We start from the raw sequence: 17,482 nt of genomic DNA on the forward strand, positions 1-17,482 counted from the left end.
TTGGTTGCATATTGTTATAATTGATGCATATTTTCATTTGGTTGATGGCATTTTTGCTTATCCTATAATTAGCTTCTACGAGATGATGCACTTTAAGGATCAGTCTAATTTGATGCAAAGATTTGTACATTAGCAGGAGTGTAGCACAACATGGAGGTGAAAGCAGTGGTCTGTTTATTTAAATGTGAAAGTACAATAAAAATATGTTGTCCCTAAAATCAATGAATAATCTTGATAAATAATCAAGATCTCAATATTGATCAAAATAATGGGGATTATTATTTTGGCCATAATCGTGCAGCCCTACCTGCAAGTTCACCTGAACTTTTTTTTCTAGTAGTTGACATTTGCATAGACAACCTGTTCAGTCATGTTGCTGTGGATATAGATTTCAACTTTTGTTATTAATTTGACTTGTTGCTGTTTGCTAGACACCCCGGTTAAGAAAAAGAGGCTGGGGAAGAATCCTAATGTCGACACCAGCTTTCTTCCAGACTGGGAAAGAGAGGTAAAAGTTTTTGACTTTTGATGCACTTCCCTAGGCTAGACTGTATGGAATAGAAGAAACCTGCAACAATGAAAATACCATCACCTGCACCAGTGAACTGTTAAAATAAATAAATAAATAAATAAATAAATAAAAATAACAAAATGTGTTTGTTTAGAGGAAAAGTAGAATGTGTTTTTCAAAGTACAACCTGTATGATGTATCATGGGCTGTGTTCAGTTAGTCAGCCAAGTTATGCCTTCGCTAGCATTCTGCTAAGTGAATAACCTTGACCAGGACTTTGAGGGAGGCAATTTGATTCACATGGCAAGCCAGCACAGGCCTTTTCCTTTACCACATCCACACTGAGATTTGACAATCTCCACATTTTTATTGCTTTATTCCTTTTTATAGAATGTTATTTTTTATTGTATAGTATTTGCTGTGAATTCCCATTATTCAGCATTGGGTTAAAATCAGAAATATGTTAATGTATCGGTATGTTAATCTATGGTGCGCTTAGAATTCTGAAACGCTTAGCAAGGGTGCTTGGACCCTGCAGATTGCCACTTGCGGCTATATTGTTTGGTGTTTAAACGAGTTGTGTTGTTTGTTTTTGTGTCTTTTGTGTCCAGGAGGAGGAAAATCACCTGAGGGAGGAGCTTAGACAGGAATGGGAGCGGAAGCAGGAGAAAATCAAGAGTAAGTGATATGAAAATAACAATTATTGTATGTATCTGAACATGAATGAGGCTGCTGTAATATGTAGGCTATTACGCTTATTTGTACTTGTAAAGGAATGTTAATTATTGGTATTATTTACTTTTTTGTTTCACAGGAATCTCTATTTTGTGTTTTAATAAATCAAGATAGTTAAGTGTGTTTAAGCTAAGCAGTCGAATGCCATAAAGTCCATTATTACATCACCAGATAGGGAAAAGAATAATGCAAACAATGGTAGGAAAAAAGAAAATAGAATTTTCTTTGAATAACTGTGCCTATAGACATTAACCACGTTTCCATCAAAGTTTTTTGGGGTTTTTTTTGGTTATGAAAGCTTTAGTGCATTAAAATGTTTGCCAATATAGCTGATGGAAATGCAAATTATCAATAAAATTTCACAAAGGTCGACATAATCTTTTTTTCATTTAACTTTAGCACATAAATTCTACGTCGATACTTTAAAAGGTGTGTGGGGGGGGGATTGTTAGGAAAATAGTTTCTGTTGAGAAAAAATGGCATTCGTTCAAAAAGTGTCACATGACCGAATTTATTCATCAGTCGGGGGAAGAATAGGGATGTTTGTGCCATCCAGCACACTGCAAACCTGTGACACAAGATACTCCACGGAATTACGGTATGTGATTTCATTGGCCTCCACCACATGCAGCAGCCTGATACAACGCCGCATTCATTTTTCTTTAATATCTGTACACACAGCATATACACATTGATGGAAAGTTTCCCCCACTACACTATACCCAGCGCAGGTCAGTGGTAGTTTAATGCCCAAGACCAGCCCTATTTTTGTGGTGGAAGAACTTAAGATAAGTTCATTTAAGATAAATGAAGTGACAGTTCAGTTCTCACTATCCCGTTATATTTATTACAAAAATGCTTCAACTAGAACATGAAGCTACATAACCAATTACATACTGAGTGTTCTTTTCTGCTACAAAAAAGTCCAACTGTAACATTATGAAAAAAATTGTTTGCATACAAACTATGAAATATTTTAGTAAGAAATATTTTTTTGGCAGCTACCTTGAGCCACGGCATGTGATGACTGTTAGTTTATATCTCCATGGTATTGACCTGAGTACTCGAACGTGTGTGTGTGTGTGTGTGTGTGTGTGAGAGAGAGAGAGAGACCGAGAGAGAGAGAGAGAGACCGAGAGAGAGAGAGAGAGACCGACAGAGAGAGAGAACTTCTTGAATCTTCATTTTTGACAGTGCTAATGGGAAGCATGTCTATGCAATGCAACTGCATTTGTGATGTCTTCTCGTTTTTGTCATAAGGCATGGTGTAGTTGCACTGAATACTGGCCTGGTTCTTGTAGATGCTCCACTTCCACTAATAACACTAGTTTGTGATAGTAATTTTTGACTTTCTGCGTGTTTTAACGGGTGATGTTTTAAATGGTGAAATAGATTTGTGGTGTTGCCTGTCTTTACTGGCACATATCTGTGGCACGCTGCACTTTTATGTCTCACATCGTAAAAAGACAAAACATCTCCAAATTACCAAAGTTGAATGACCTTTTCTGTCGATTATGTCATCGTCCTTTGAGCTGGTCATTGGCAGCACTGCATTTGCTCCAGTGTCGCTCATTTCTCCACTCTAACAAAAATCTTGTTAGCTACCACCGTGTTGGTAAACAACACTACGTTAGCTGCCCGGTCTGCAACATGCACTCGCACAGTATTTTGTGCATATACGCATATCATCTGTGATGCATAAACGTATATCGAACGGTTATTCAACTTTTGGTAAAATTATATCAAGGACCCTACTTCAGGTCCTTCCACATTATTTCTCTTGGATAAAGGTCATGACTTTGACTTGGCCATTCCAAAACATTAACTTTATTCTTCTTTAACCATTCTTTGGTAGAATGACTTGTGTGCTTATTAGGGTCATTGTCTTGCTGAATAACCCATTTTCTCTTGAGATTCAGTTCACAGACAGATGTCCTGACATTTTCCTTTAGAATTGCTCCATCAATGGTGGCAAGTTGTCCTGGCCCAGATGCAGCGAAACAGGCCCAAAGCACGATACTACCACCACCATGTTTCACACATGGAATAAGGTTCTTATGCTAGAATGCAGTGTTTTCCTTTCTCCAAACATAACCCTTCTCATTTAAACCAAAAGTTCTGTTTTGGTCTCATCCATCCACAAAACATTTTTCCAGTAGCATTCTGGCTTGTCCATGTGATTGTCCAAGTTTAGAACGGCAGCAATGTTCTTTTTGGAGAGCAGCGGCTTTCTCTTTGCGACCCTGTCATGCACACCATTGTTGTTCAGTGTTCTCCTGATGGTGGACTCATGAACATTAACATTAGCCAATGTGAGAGACACCTGTAGTTGCTTAGAAGTTACCCTGGGTTCCTTTGTGACCTCACAGACTATTACACATCTTGCTTTTGGAGTGATCTTTGTTGGTCTCCACTCCTGGGGATGGTAACAGTGGCCTTGAATTTCTTTTGTTTGTACATACAGTAATCTGTCAGATTGTGGTTTGGTGGAGTCCAAACTCTTTAGAAATGGTTTTGTAACTTTTTCCAGCCAGATGAGCATCAACAACTCCTTTATTTTATTTTATTTTTACCCCCCCCCCCCATGATGCACTTCCACAAGTATGTGTTTTGAAGAACAGACTTTGATCGAGCCCTGTTTTTTAAATAAAACAGGGTGCTCACTCACACCTGATTATCATCCCAATGATAGAGAACACCTGACTCTAATTTCCCCTTCAAATTAACTGCTAATCCTAGAGGTTCACATACTTTTGCCTCTCACAGATATGTAATATTGTATAATTTTCCTTAATAAATAAATGAGCAAGTTATAATATTTTTCTCATTTGTTTAATTGGGTTCTATTTGTCTACTTTTAGGATTTTAGAATCTGATGATATTTTAGGTCATATTTATACAGATATATAGAAAATTATAAAGGGTTCACTAAATTTCAAGCACCATTGTAGATAAGGCCCTCCATCAAAAACAAGAGAAAGACTGGAGAGGGAAGCCACAGTGTCTCAATAGTCACACTGAAGAAGTTAGAGTATAGTGGCTGAGTGAAGGTACAGAAGACAACCATTTCAGAGCCCTGGGTTGTACTGGAGGCTGTATAGAAAGAAATCGTTGTCGAAGAGCCATGTGAAAGACAGGATTTCTGAGTTTAGTACGGGATTTCTTAGGGGGTTTTTTGTTGTGATTTTTGTGGCCAAAAATGCTTGATTTTACTGTGGCTTTTTTCCCCCCACAATTTACGATGCAACCTGAGGAGTTTTTTTGTGGGGTTCTTTTTTTGGCAGACAGTAGCTTGACTTGGTGAAATTGCAATTGCATGACATTTTTTGCAGTGATGTTTGTTCATATATGAGACGTTTTAGCTGTACTCATGTTCAAAGCATGTAGATCAAAGGGGGCTTTGAATGAATGAATGTGTTGTGATGACACATGATGTGTTGGCCCAAATCTGTGGAAAATCTTTAGTAATTTTGAAAAATTGCAATCTCCTCTGAATTTTTTGTTGTTGTTGTTGATTTTGCATTAATGTGATTCTGCATTCACAAAATCCTGGAGAGACTGATAAGTGTGACCCAGTAATTTTTTATTTTTTTGGTGTGATGAGACCAAAATCAAGATATTTTTTGAGACGGGTTTCAGTGCACTGCGTATAAAGCAAACCTAATGCAGGCCTTACCGCAATTATCACCATCTTTTACAGTGAAATGTGGTGGCAACAAGATGCTTTGGGGATTCTTTTCATCCTCAGAAACTGGGGTTCTTGTCAAAATTGAAGGGAGAACGAATGGAGCAAAATACAGGAGGATATTACAAGAGAACCTGCTTCTATCTTCAAAAAAATGAAAGCTTAGTGAAAAGTTTACTTTTCAGCAGAATAGTGTTCCCAAACACAAGGTCAAAGCAATGCAGGAATATTTAAATCAAAAAGGGAAAATTTCTGCAGTGACCATGCCAAAGTCTAGCGCTGAATCCCATTGAGAATCTGACGATGTTTAAACATTGCAGTCAACAAACAACATCCAACCAACCTGAACAATCTGGAGCAAATCTGTCAGGATGAATAGGCAAAAATCTCTCCCAAACAGTGTGGTGGTAGGAACTTACCCCAACAGACTTAATGCTGTTATTGCAGCAAACACTGGTTCTACCAAGTACTATTCTGAAAGCTTTGAATACTTATGCAAGCAACATCTGATCAGTTGACAAATAATGAATTTTGACTATGAAAATTTACATTAAGAACATATTGGTTTGCAGTAAAAAAAAAAAAAGTATGTATAATGTGTGAGCTCTTTCTCCATTAATGTTGGAGACATTAATGTCGTCATTAATGTTATGTCCATCAACATTGAAGTATCTTGCCACTGGTAAGGAGATATCCTTCATTTTGTTGCTATGAAGGTGCTTGAAAAAAATAATCAGCCAGTCTCCTGCAGTTCTTCAATTTATAGCTGATTACATTACTTACAGAAAAGATGATAAATGTCAACTGTGGTGATGCACAAGGAGTGATGGGTAATAAACAACATCCTTTAGGTTCTGTGATTTTAATGGCTGTATTAATGAATTTGCATGTGGAACATCTTGTATGATTTCATGCAAGAGTACCATAGATTCTACTGGCCTGATCATTTAATTCACTCCTGAAAATTTGGTCTTTGATATTTTTGTTCTGTTTGAAGAAAATTAGTGGAGATTCCTTAAAAAGGGAGGCTGTCTCAGGATTGTCCAGTAGGATTTTGAAGTTTTTAAGTAGTACGTCAATCACTGTTGTATTAGTGGCATGATAAGTGCGGACCAAAGGAATTCTCTCTATTCTAGCAGTAAACTGTTTAGAGGTCAGTGCATCTGTTCTCTCAATAGTGTTAATATGGGCCATGACAAGATCTGTGATTTTCTTGGGGAATAAAAAGTTGTATAAAAAAAATAATAATTAAAAAAAGTGCCCACTTCCTTAATTTTCTGGCAAAAGTCTTCATTCTCACTGCAAATGAATTTAAGTCTATTTAACTGTGAATAATTAATGGAACTTTTGATGTGCTTGAGACGTGAAGAATTCTACTTCAATTAGGAATTAGAGTCTGTCAGTTTGTAATGGTTAGTGGTTTTCAAAGTGAAATCTGTTATGTTATTCTTGAGCCAGGGTAAGCACGAACTCTGATAACTAGGGATGCAGCGAATGCTGGGCAACCAAAATTATTCGGCCGAAAATAGCAAAAAAAGCACTTCCAGTGTTCGGCCGAATAAGTGAAAAGGCCGAATAAATTTGACCAAACAATGACGTGTTTGATGACGCGACAAAATAGCCTAGCCAGAGTGAGACGCACGAATGTCACGACCTCGATGAGGGGGTGCGCGCGTGCACGAGTTACGTGCACGAGCTACGTGCTCTTCAGATGTTTACTGTGGACAGTAAACGTGCATGGACGTGTGTTTGTTTTGTTTCTGTTCATGAGTATTCTGTCACGTCGCGAGACGTAAAGGAGTAGAGTATGGAAGCAGGTAAAGACGTATTTATTTAAGGGCAGGCAGACAAATCCAAATCGTAATCCAAAAAACTTAGTCAAGGCAGGCAAAGGGTCGGGCGATCGGCAAACAGGCATAAACGAGGCAAAGCAGGAATCAAAGTCGCGGTCACAGTAAACAGGTTCAAAACACAAAACAAGAAACATGTACTATTACTATGGACTGGGAGCGGAAAAACCAGCGGGGATTAAATGAACTAATCTATAGTTTAAACTAACTAAATCTATCAAGGAACATAACATTAACAACGTATCTAACTATACTATATCTGCTATAATACTGCGCGAGGTGTACAGGGATGCGAGCGGTATATATCCCCAATATAATCAGCCCTATAGAACCCAATAGAACCATTTTCTGCACTCTTGTCAATGTACTTTTTAATGAACTTTTTAGTTGTAGGCTACAGAGTGTTCCATTCTTTCAGCAGTCCATTATAGGCCTAACATCGGCTATTCAAGGGGCTCAAAGATGACCACATCAAAATATTTTTATTTTACTCATTTATTTAAAGTTATATTGTGCCTTGTTGGTAGCCTATGCCTGCTGAAATGAAAAAAAATGTTCAGTGTTAAATAAATATTTTGAAATTGTAGCTTTTGTAATTGATTTTTTTCTTTGAAGAGCAAGACAAAATAGTAAAAAGCACATTTTGACTATTTAATTCATGCAATGGTAAAAAAAAAAAAAAAAGGCAAAATAAATGGAAAAAACGTGAAAAAACGTGTTCGGTATTTGGCCTTCGGCTTTCGGCCAAGTTTTTAATTATATTCGGCTTCGGCCAAGGATTTTCATTTATTATTATTTCGGTGTGTCCCTACTGATAACCTCATGAGAATTTTGGTGGGTGGGTCCCTTGGGTCTCATGAAGAGATTCAAGACCAAGTAACTGGAAAGAGATCAGAAAAAGCAGTAGTTCACCCTAGAAGGAGCAGGATCCATTCTTCTCCTGACTTCACCAGTAACTAGTATTTTTGACTCATATGTTCTGAGCATACACCTGAATAATAATCTACATTGGCCCAAAAAGTGTCAGAACTTCACTATGCTGAGTAGGTGAAATAAAAACGAGTTGCTAACAGACTGAATAAACTTAACAAAATGTACTTAAATTTGACTTTTTTCCTATTCAGGTGAAGAAATTGAGATCACTTTCAGTTACTGGGATGGAGCTGGACACCGGAAAACAGTCAAGGTACCCACAATGACAGCCTAATAACAGCAAAATATTATTCTTTTCTCCCATTAAACCTTAATTTGTTATTTATTGCATTGATATTAGAACAAACAGATTTTTCTTCCTATATGCATAATATTCTGGATATGATGATACATACAGTCCCCTTTGAAACTACTGGAATGGCAAAGGCAATTCTCCTTTTTTTACTATACTCTGAAGACATTTGTGTTTGAGATCAAAAGATGAATATGAGACGATAGATCAGAGTTTCAGCTTTCAGTTCCTGATATTTACATCTATATATGCTAAACAACCTAGAAAAGGGCACCTTTGGCAGACCACCCAGTTTTTAGGTGAGCTAAAGTATTAGAATAGATGTCTCAAAATAAATTAAAGTATATAACACTTATGGTACATTCAATATTATTTCGGCAGAAATTAGGAAACCGGAGGCAGGTCTGGACAACTCAAAAGGAGCTTTATTTTCTTTCATTTTCCAGCATATTTTATTCACACACTCAAACACACACACACACACACACACACACACACACACACACACACACACACACACACACACTGCTTTGTGCTGGCTTCTCTCTCTCTCGGCTCTTGTTTCTCCCCTTTTTATCCTCGCATCTCCTCACTGCAACACAACATTAATTAATAGAATTCCCCACAGGTGTGCATTCCTCACCACTCACCTTCTCTGGCTCTGCCGTCCATTCACAAACCAGCACTTGAGCACACCCCAACTTGCACAACTTAATATTTGGTTGCATGTCCCTTGCATGCAATAACTGCCCCAAGCCGGCAACCCACTGGCATCGTTAAATTGTTATGCATTCTGCTGCTACCATCATGAGTCACATCATCAATAAAGATTAGTGAGCCTATTCCAGAAACAACCATGCATTCCCAAACCATGGCTGTGTCTGAAATCGCATACAATGGCATTACCTACTGCTCGGCTATTGGTACAATACGTACGATTCAGTGTAGTGATATTTTCCTTTAGAATGTGCTGGTTTAATTCAGAATTAATTGTTTCATCAATGATGGCAAGTCAGGCTCAAACCATGATACTACCACTAGCATGTTTCAGAAATGGGATATGGTTCTTATGCTAGAATGCAGTGTTTCCTTTCTCCAAACATAACCCTTCTCATTTAAACCAAAAAATATATTTTGGTCTTATTTATCCACAAAACATTTTTCAAGTAGCCTTCTGGCTTGTCCACATGAACTGCAGAGGGGCATCTTTTTGGAGAGCAGTGGCTTTCTCCTTGGAATGCTGCCATGCACACCGTTAGCCAATGTTAATGTGCATAAAAGTTACCCTGGGCTCCTTTGTAACCTTGTGGACTATTACACATCTTGCTCTTGGAGTGATCTTTGTTTCTCGACCATTCCTGGGAAAGGGTAACGATGGTCTTAAATTTCCTCCATCTGTCTGACTGTGGACTAGAGGACTCCAAACTCTTTAGAGATGGATTTGTAACCGTTTCCAGACTGTTGAGCATCAACAATTCTTTTTCTGAGGTCCTCAGAAATCTCCTTTCCATGATACAAGTGTTGTGAAGATCAGACTCTGATGGATTACTGTTCTATTAATAAAATACGGCCTTACTCGCACCTGATTGCATCACAAATGAAGAAAATAACAGTTGGTGATGTCAATGGGTTGGCCTTAATGCAAGTAAGGGATATTCAATCAAATATTAAGTGTTATTTCTTTAAGACTGTCTGTTCCTATACTTTTGCTCACCTCAAAATTGGCTACTCTAGAGGTCACTAAAGGTCGCAATGTTCTAAGTTGTTTAACAGAGCTAGATGTGGATATCAGGCAAATAAAAGCTGAAATTCTGATCTTTTGTGTTTATCTTTTGATCATGTTCATCTTTTGATCTCAAACCCAAATGTTGTCTGTGTATAGCAAAAAGAAAAGAATTGGCTATTTACATATGTCTGTGTTTGTGTGTCTTCATACCTCTTACTCTAGATGAAGAAGGGCGATTCTATTGAGCAGTTTCTCCAAAGAGCCCTGGAGGTTCTGAGAAAAGACTTCAGAGAGTTAAGGCAAGAACACTGATTGCTGATAAACTGAAAAAGAGCTTAAACAAGTCAGGAAGTGTGGCACATACAACACACTTTGCAATAGTCCTCTTAAATTTTCCCACTTAAATGCAGGTGAACTCCAGGCCCAAGAGGGTTAAGGCAGTGCTGGAAAATAACGGTGGCCACACAAAATATTGACACTTTGGGCCCAATTTGGACGTTTGCACTTAGGGGTGTACTCACTTTTGTTGCCAGCGGTTTAGACATTAATGGCTGTGTGTTGAGTTATTTTGAGAGAACAGCAAATTTACACCGTTACACAAGCTGTACACTCACTACTTTACATTGTAGCAAAGTGTCATTTCTTCAGTGTTGTCACATGAAAAGATATAATCAAATATTTGCACAAACGTGAGGGGTGTACTCACTTTTGTGAGATACTGTGTGTATGTATATACAAAGGTTCACATACGTTTGCCACTCACATATGTAATATTGGATTATTTTCCTAGATAAATAAATCACCACATATAATATTTTTGTCTTATTTGTTTAATTGGATTCTCTTTATCTACTTTTAGGACTTCTGTGAAGATCTGATGTTTTAGTTCATATCTATGCAGAAATGTAGAAAATTCTATATTCACAAACTTTCAAGCACCACTGTATATAATCATAATAGTAATAATAATAATAATAATAATAATAATAATAATAATAATAATAATAATAATATCTTGCCCTATACATGGGAAAACTGTAATTGCCAGCAACAGCTTTGCAGCAAAGTTCTAATGTTGGGAATTAATAGTGTATATATTAATATATTTTCATTAGCAGTTTAGGTTTTGTGTACATGTCTTTGTTTATGCTTATGAATACATTTTTGTTCATGTCTATACGTACAAAGTAAAAATTTGTTAAACAATACTATGTACATTCTGATTGAATTGTTTTGTGGATCTGTTAATTGATTTTGCATTGTTAAGTAATATTATTGTATTCGTGCCCCACAGGTCTGCTAGAGTGGAGCAGCTCATGTACATTAAGGAAGACTTGATCATCCCTCATGTAAGAGCAGTCAAACACAGAATGAATCCCTAAAATAAGGCCCTAATTACACAGTGATGATGATTATGATAAAATCAATTATAAACATTATTAATGAGGCTTTGAGCAGTGTTTTTAAAAATGCTTGCTTTTTTCCTTTAACCACAGGTATCTGGTTTCTGAACACACTTTTAAATAACCTTCTGACATCACATGCTTTTTGTTTTTAATCATCCAACAATCCTTGGCCCCATCAGCTTGCTCACAAGGTTTTGTAAAGCTGCTTTGTGACAAAGTAAAGTACTTCTGACATTTGTTCCAATGGTTCAAAACTTCTATGAATGTAGCGGAGTTCTTTTTGTGCCTCCACCATTGAGTGGTAGAGGCATTATGTTTTAAGGCTGTTCATGCATCTGTCCGTCCAACTGCCCGGGATTCTTATTACCGCAATATGTGGTTCAACAAGTGTGGATAAGGAATTTTTATCATTGGAACCAGCAGATGAACTAACTAGGTTTTGGAACAGATTCAAATGGTCTTGTAGTCAAAGAAAGGTCATATGTTTTTTTTTTTCCAGTAGCTTACATCATCTTCGAAAAGTGTGTGTGTATACATGTATGTATACAGTGTGTGTGTGTGTGTGTGTGTGTATATATATATATATATATATATATATATATATATACATACACACATATACATATAAATATAAATTGTATACTGATAACTGTAGTCCTAAATCATTAATTTAAAAAAACTTTCACTGCACCATTCTCACTGTAAGCAACTTTCACTGTTACTCACTACTCACTTTTTTTTTCTTCCAGCACCACAGCTTCTATGACTTCATTGTGACAAAAGCTAGAGGCAAAAGTGGTAAGCATGCTTCTGATATTTTTAACACCCAAGTATGTCAGACTGTTTGAGTCATTCTACCCATTTAAAACCAATATTTCAATGCATATAAATTTGTCTTCAGGGCTTATGTGTATGTATGGAGTTTGTGAACCCTTTAGAATTCAAAGTTTGTGAACCCTTTAGAATTTTCTATATATCTGCATAAATATGACCTAAAACAACAGATTTTCACACATTTTGGTCTCATCTGTCCACTAATCATAGGGTTGGCGGTTCGATTCTCGGCCCACATGACTCCACATGCCGAAGTGTCCTTGGGCAAGACACTGAACCGCAAGTTGCTCCTGATGGCAAGTTAGCGCTTGCGTGTGAGTGTGTGTGGGTGAATGAGACATAGTGTAAACCGCTTTGGAACCGCTAAGGTTTAAAAAAGCGCTACATAAGTGCAGACGACTTACCATTTCTCCAATATCCTTCTGGCTTGTCCATGTGATCTTTAGCAAACTGCAGACAGGCAGCAGTGTTCTTTTTGGAGAGCAGTGGCTTTGTCCTTGCAACCCTGCCATTCACACCATTGTTGTTCAGTGATCTCCTGATGGTGAACTCATGAACATTAACATTAACCAATGTGAGAGAGGCCTTTAGTTGCTTACAAGTTACCCTGGGTTCCTTTGTGACCTCACAGACTATTACACCTAGGGCTGCATGATTATGGCCAAAATGATTATCATGATTATTTTGATCAATATTTAGATCACGATTATTCATTAATTTTAGGGCCAACATATTTTGATTGCACTTTCACATTTAAATAAACAGACCGCTGCTTTCACCTCCATGTCGTGCTACATTCCTGCTAATGTACAAATCTTTGCAGCAAATTAGACTAATCCTTAAAGTGCATCATCTTGTAGAAGCAAGATATAAATAAAATTGTATCCAACATATAGGATAAGTAAAAATAAAAAGGCCATCAACCAAATGAAAATATGCATCAAATATCACAATATGCAACCAAATGAAAACAATTCAGGCGAATGCAGAAAAGTCAATAACCGTGTTTACAGGAGGAGAGTCGCAGCCAAATGAACCAATAGAGAGGTGCAGGGACGACGTCATTCTGTACCGGAACCGGGAAGTTATCATCACACCGGTTCCCACGACAAAAACCCAATAGGATTTTCACATAGGCTTTTGGATTATTGCAAAAGATAAGCTCTGATCAACAAAAGTTTACAACACTAACACGTTTTGTCCATCAAGATCATTTTCAAGTTTGAAGCCTAAATACAATCTTCAAAAATAAAAAGCTAACCATGTACTATAAACTAACTAAACCACGGTCGACAAGCTTTCAACAAACTTTTCCAAACTTGATTTGAAACGTTTTCCATAATACGGATTTACTCTGTGGATGAATCTTCATCCATGTTTTTTGGGAATTGTGCACAGCGGACCTGAACCAGTTTATCTGCAAAGTTTTTTCCTGTTCGACGTGATGACATTTAATGTCCCTGACAACGTCTGTAGTTCCATTTAGCAACATGTTAGAAACTGTCCTTTTCAATACACGTAAAAGCTTTAAAAACTCACGAGTGGGGTATTACTGGTGTATTTTGTGTCGTAGAACAAAACGTGAAAATATTTTGAGCTTGTGTTCACCACAGACTTTATTTCAGGGTTTTAACCAAAATCCCATTAAAAAAAAAGCCCATTGACTTCAGGACAATGGAACCGAAAGGGTTAAAATGCTAACTCGTTTCCAGGTTTTGGCGTACAAAATGACATCATCCCTGTGCCACTCTATGGTGATTGGCTGTAAGTTTAGGAAACGCTTGATTTGATGTGCAGCAGAGTTTTCTATGAGCGGAGGACGAATTTAAACATCAGTATCGCAGTCGATCATGTTCATGTAATCGTGGGCAGTCAAAATCATAATCAAGATCAATATTCAATTAATTGTGTAGCCCTAAGTAGACCTATTGCTCTTGGCGTGATCTTTGTAGATCGGTGGAGTCCAAACTCGTTAGAGATGGTTTTGCAACCTTTTCCAGCCCGATGATCAACGACTAATCCCATGATACACTTCCCAAAACGTGTTGTAACTACCAGACTTTGATAGATCGCTGTTCTTTAAATAAAACAGGGTGCTCACTTACACCTCATTGTCATCCCATTGATTGAAAACACTTGACTCTAATTTCATATTGAAATGAACTGCTTATCCTAGAGTTTCACATACTTTTGCCATTCACAGATATATAATATTGGATCGTTTCCCTCCATAAATAAATGACCAAGTATGATATTTTTCTCATTTGTTTAATTGGGTTCTCTTTATTATTTATCTTTACTTTTAAGGCTTACATGTAAATCTGATGTTTTCGGACATATGTATGCAGATGATATTTTTAAGGGTTCACAAACTTTCAAGCATCAGTGTGTGTGTGTGTGTGTGTGTGTGTATAGATATACAGTATCTGACAAAAGTGAGTACACCCCTCACATTTTTGTAAATATTTGATTATATCTTTTCATGTGACAACACTGAGGAAATGACACTTTGCTACAATGTAAAGTAGTGAGTGTACAGCTTGTGTAACAGTGTAAATTTGCTGTCCCCTCAAAATTACTCAACAAAAAACATTGACCGAGTTACACATCTGTGGGTGGAATGCCTTGTTTATAAGAGAGGTCAGATGACCATAGCCAATTTAATTTGAGCTGCCAGGAAGGATATAGTAACTCAAATAATCACTCTTTACAACCACATTGGGTTTCACTCCTGTCAGCCAAGAACAGGAATCCGAGGCTATCATGGGCACAGGCTCACCCAAACTTGACCATCACCTGGTCTTTTTCTAGTATTCAACTGTCCAGTTTCAGTGATTCTGTGCACATGATAGCCTCAGTTTCTTGTTCTTGGCTGATAGTTAGCTGATGTGTTCTTCTGCAGTTGTAGCCAATCCAACTCAATATTTGATGTGTTTTGTGTTCTGAGATGCTTTTCTGCTCACCAAGATTGTAGAGTGCTTATTTGAGTTACTATAGACTTCCTGTCAGCTCAGACCAGTCTGGTCATTCTCCTCTGATCTCACTCAATAAGCTGTTTCAGCCTGGATACCCTCCATTCACAGGATGTTTTTTGCTTTTCACACCATTCTGTTTAAACTCTTGAGAGTGCTGTTTGTAAAAATCCCAGGAGATAAGCACTTTCTGAAATACTCAAACCAGCCCTTCTGGTACCAACATCCATGCCACAATTAAAGTCACAGAGATCACATTTTTCCCTGTACTGATGTTTGATGTGAACTGAAGCACTTGACCTGTATCAATTTTAATGCTAAGAGCAAATTTGTGTGTCTTAATCCAGGACCACTTTTCAGTTTTGATGTTCATGACGATATCCGATTGGTAAATGATGCTACAGTTGAGAAAGATGAGGTAAAGGCATGGTGTGATCTAAACATTAAGTCCAATAACCATTCATCATAATGAACAGTTCACATAAATCTGTTTGACATGGAATCTTGTCCACAGATGTTAATTTGTGTGTGTGTGTGTGTGTGTGTGTGTGTGTGTGTGTGTTTAAAGTCTCATGCAGGAAAAGTGGTTCTGAGGAGCTGGTATGAAAAAAACAAACACATATTTCCTGCCAGCCGCTGGGAGCATTATGATCCTGAAAAAAAATGGGACAAATACACGGTAAATATAAGTTTTGTGCTTTTTGCAGATTAAAATGCATTCACTTGCACTTTTTTATGGCAGATTCAAAGATCCATAACATCCATAACATTTTTATTACTTTGGTTCTTTATTGACTAATAGCAATATAAATACACACCTTGTACACCAGCGGTCAGGAGCCTTTTCAGCTGGCAGAGCCATAAAAACCCCAAAAAGTTATATCTTTTTCTTTAAAGACCCAGAGAAAGGTTAACACATTTTCTGACGTTTTTATGTCTACTTGTTATTAGTTATTGGCTTTACTATGATTGCATAATTATCAAAAGTGGTAATGTAATAAAGGCCATTACACATTTTGCCTGTAGGTGGCGCTTGGACTTCATTTAACTAACTTTAATAGTTTCGTCAAATGGTAAATGAATAAAACATGCCCTATGTAAGTAAGAGTAAATTGAACACTGCTTACCGTTAATGTGACTTCCAAATATGCAAAATCGTCTGTCAATTCGGACTGGAAAATTGAATTGACACACTGGCTTTCGTGCCCCCACCCCCCCACTGTTGAGCCATTGGCAGTAATTTAAAGTCATATATGGTTCACGAACCATAGGTTCCCGACCCCTGTTGTACAGTTATAACTGGTCACTAATGTGTATTCAATGTATAATTTAATGTAATTGTTATACATTGTATGTTATTTACATAAATTAAAAGTTCTGCATGTTAGTGATATGTTTCATTTAACTATAGTCACTATATTAAGACATTTTCTTCCTCCCTTTTTAGATCCGATGAGGTGGCGCTTTGCATCCATGTTATGTTCAGATTTTAGGAATATATTGCTTTTTTTCCCCCAGAAGACCTTCTGCACTAATGCAATGTTATAAATAAATAAAAGATGTTTGCATTTTTTTTTTTTTTTTTTTTTTTGGTATTGAGAGAATTTTTTCTGTTTAGATTTTTCAAGTTAAAGTCTTCTAGGAAATACACACATTTTGATAATTCCACATTCTGTGAATTCTGTTTTCTTTCACACTGTTTAAATGTAATATTGCTTTTTTTAATATGCCAGGCAGTTTATTATACAGTGGTTCCTGAAAGTTTGTGAACAGTTTAGAATTTTCAATATGTCTGCATAAATATCACCTAAAACATTAAAAGTAGAAAAAAAAAATAAAAGTAGATAAAGAGAACCCAGTTAAACAAATTCTACTTGTTCATTTATTTATTGAGGAAATGATCCAATATTAAATATCTTTCAGTGGAAAAAGTATGTGAATCTTTGCTTTCAGTATCTGGTGTGATCCCCTTGTGCATCATTAACTGCAACTGAATGTTTCCGGTAACTGTTGATCAGTCCTGCGCATCGGCTTGGAGGAATTTTTAGGTCATTCCTCAGTACAGAACAGCTTCAACTCTGGGATGTTGGTGGATTTTTTCATGGAAAACAATCTTTCCAGCCTAACAAAAAACTTCAGAAACAGAGGGTTTGTAGATGTCAAAAAGTAATTAAACTTCATTGAAACAGTAAAGTGAGACAGTCTGCAGAAAGTCTGAATTATACACACACACACACACACAAGCCTTTATATACTTTTCTCAAACAGTAAATTTACCTGTAGGCGGGGTATTAATCTTTTCTTTCTAAAAACAAACCAATCTCCATCGCCTTAATAATGTATAAATGATATCTTATATCTGTGGCGCATGCGTTCATCAGAACAGGGTTTTTACCTTTATAAATTGACCCTTATACATGAATGACTTTCTGGCTTTAGTCCCAGCCTGGTACACTTCATCCTGGAAGTCTGATCTGTTATTTTGACACTGGTTTGCAAGCTTAAAGGGCTTTGATTGGAAAAACAGTTTTGGTGAAT

The 17,482-nt window shown here is 37.0% G+C and overlaps 2 protein-coding genes across 3 annotated transcripts in view; both read left to right on the forward strand.

The window, feature by feature from the left end:
• LOC128610659 (protein FAM50A-like) overlaps positions 1 to 17,482 on the forward strand; it is a 116,078-nt gene that overhangs the window by 14,195 nt on the left and 84,401 nt on the right. The gene's annotated exons all lie outside the window — the stretch shown is intronic.
• Positions 581 to 17,163, forward strand: LOC128609523 (protein FAM50A-like). 2 transcript variants are annotated; one of them, XM_053628013.1, is made up of 8 exons: positions 581 to 1,189; positions 7,906 to 7,967; positions 9,955 to 10,031; positions 11,027 to 11,081; positions 11,888 to 11,936; positions 15,292 to 15,362; positions 15,513 to 15,623; positions 15,747 to 15,863. In XM_053628013.1, the coding sequence occupies exons 3-8, from the start codon at positions 9,955 to 9,957 to the stop codon at positions 15,837 to 15,839; spliced, it is 456 nt and encodes a 151-aa protein (XP_053483988.1). In that variant the 5' UTR covers positions 581 to 1,189; positions 7,906 to 7,967; the 3' UTR covers positions 15,840 to 15,863. The 2 variants fall into 2 exon arrangements, with proteins under 2 accessions (XP_053483988.1, XP_053483989.1); XM_053628014.1 differs by lacking the exon at positions 15,747 to 15,863 and adding an exon at positions 16,392 to 17,163 and having other exon boundaries at positions 589 to 1,189.

Source organism: Ictalurus furcatus, chromosome 7 (assembly GCF_023375685.1).
Source record: "Ictalurus furcatus strain D&B chromosome 7, Billie_1.0, whole genome shotgun sequence".
Classification (NCBI taxonomy): Eukaryota; Metazoa; Chordata; class Actinopteri; order Siluriformes; family Ictaluridae; genus Ictalurus; species Ictalurus furcatus.

Coding starts and splice junctions, on each gene's coding strand:
- LOC128609523 (XM_053628013.1), top strand. CDS start 9,955: ATGAAGAAGGGCGATTCTATTGAGCAGTTTCTCCAAAGAGCCCTGGAG. Junction 10,032..11,026: donor AAAGACTTCAGAGAGTTAAG/GCAAGAACACTG, acceptor CGTGCCCCACAG/GTCTGCTAGAGTGGAGCAGC. Junction 11,937..15,291: donor AAAAGCTAGAGGCAAAAGTG/GTAAGCATGCTT, acceptor GTCTTAATCCAG/GACCACTTTTCAGTTTTGAT.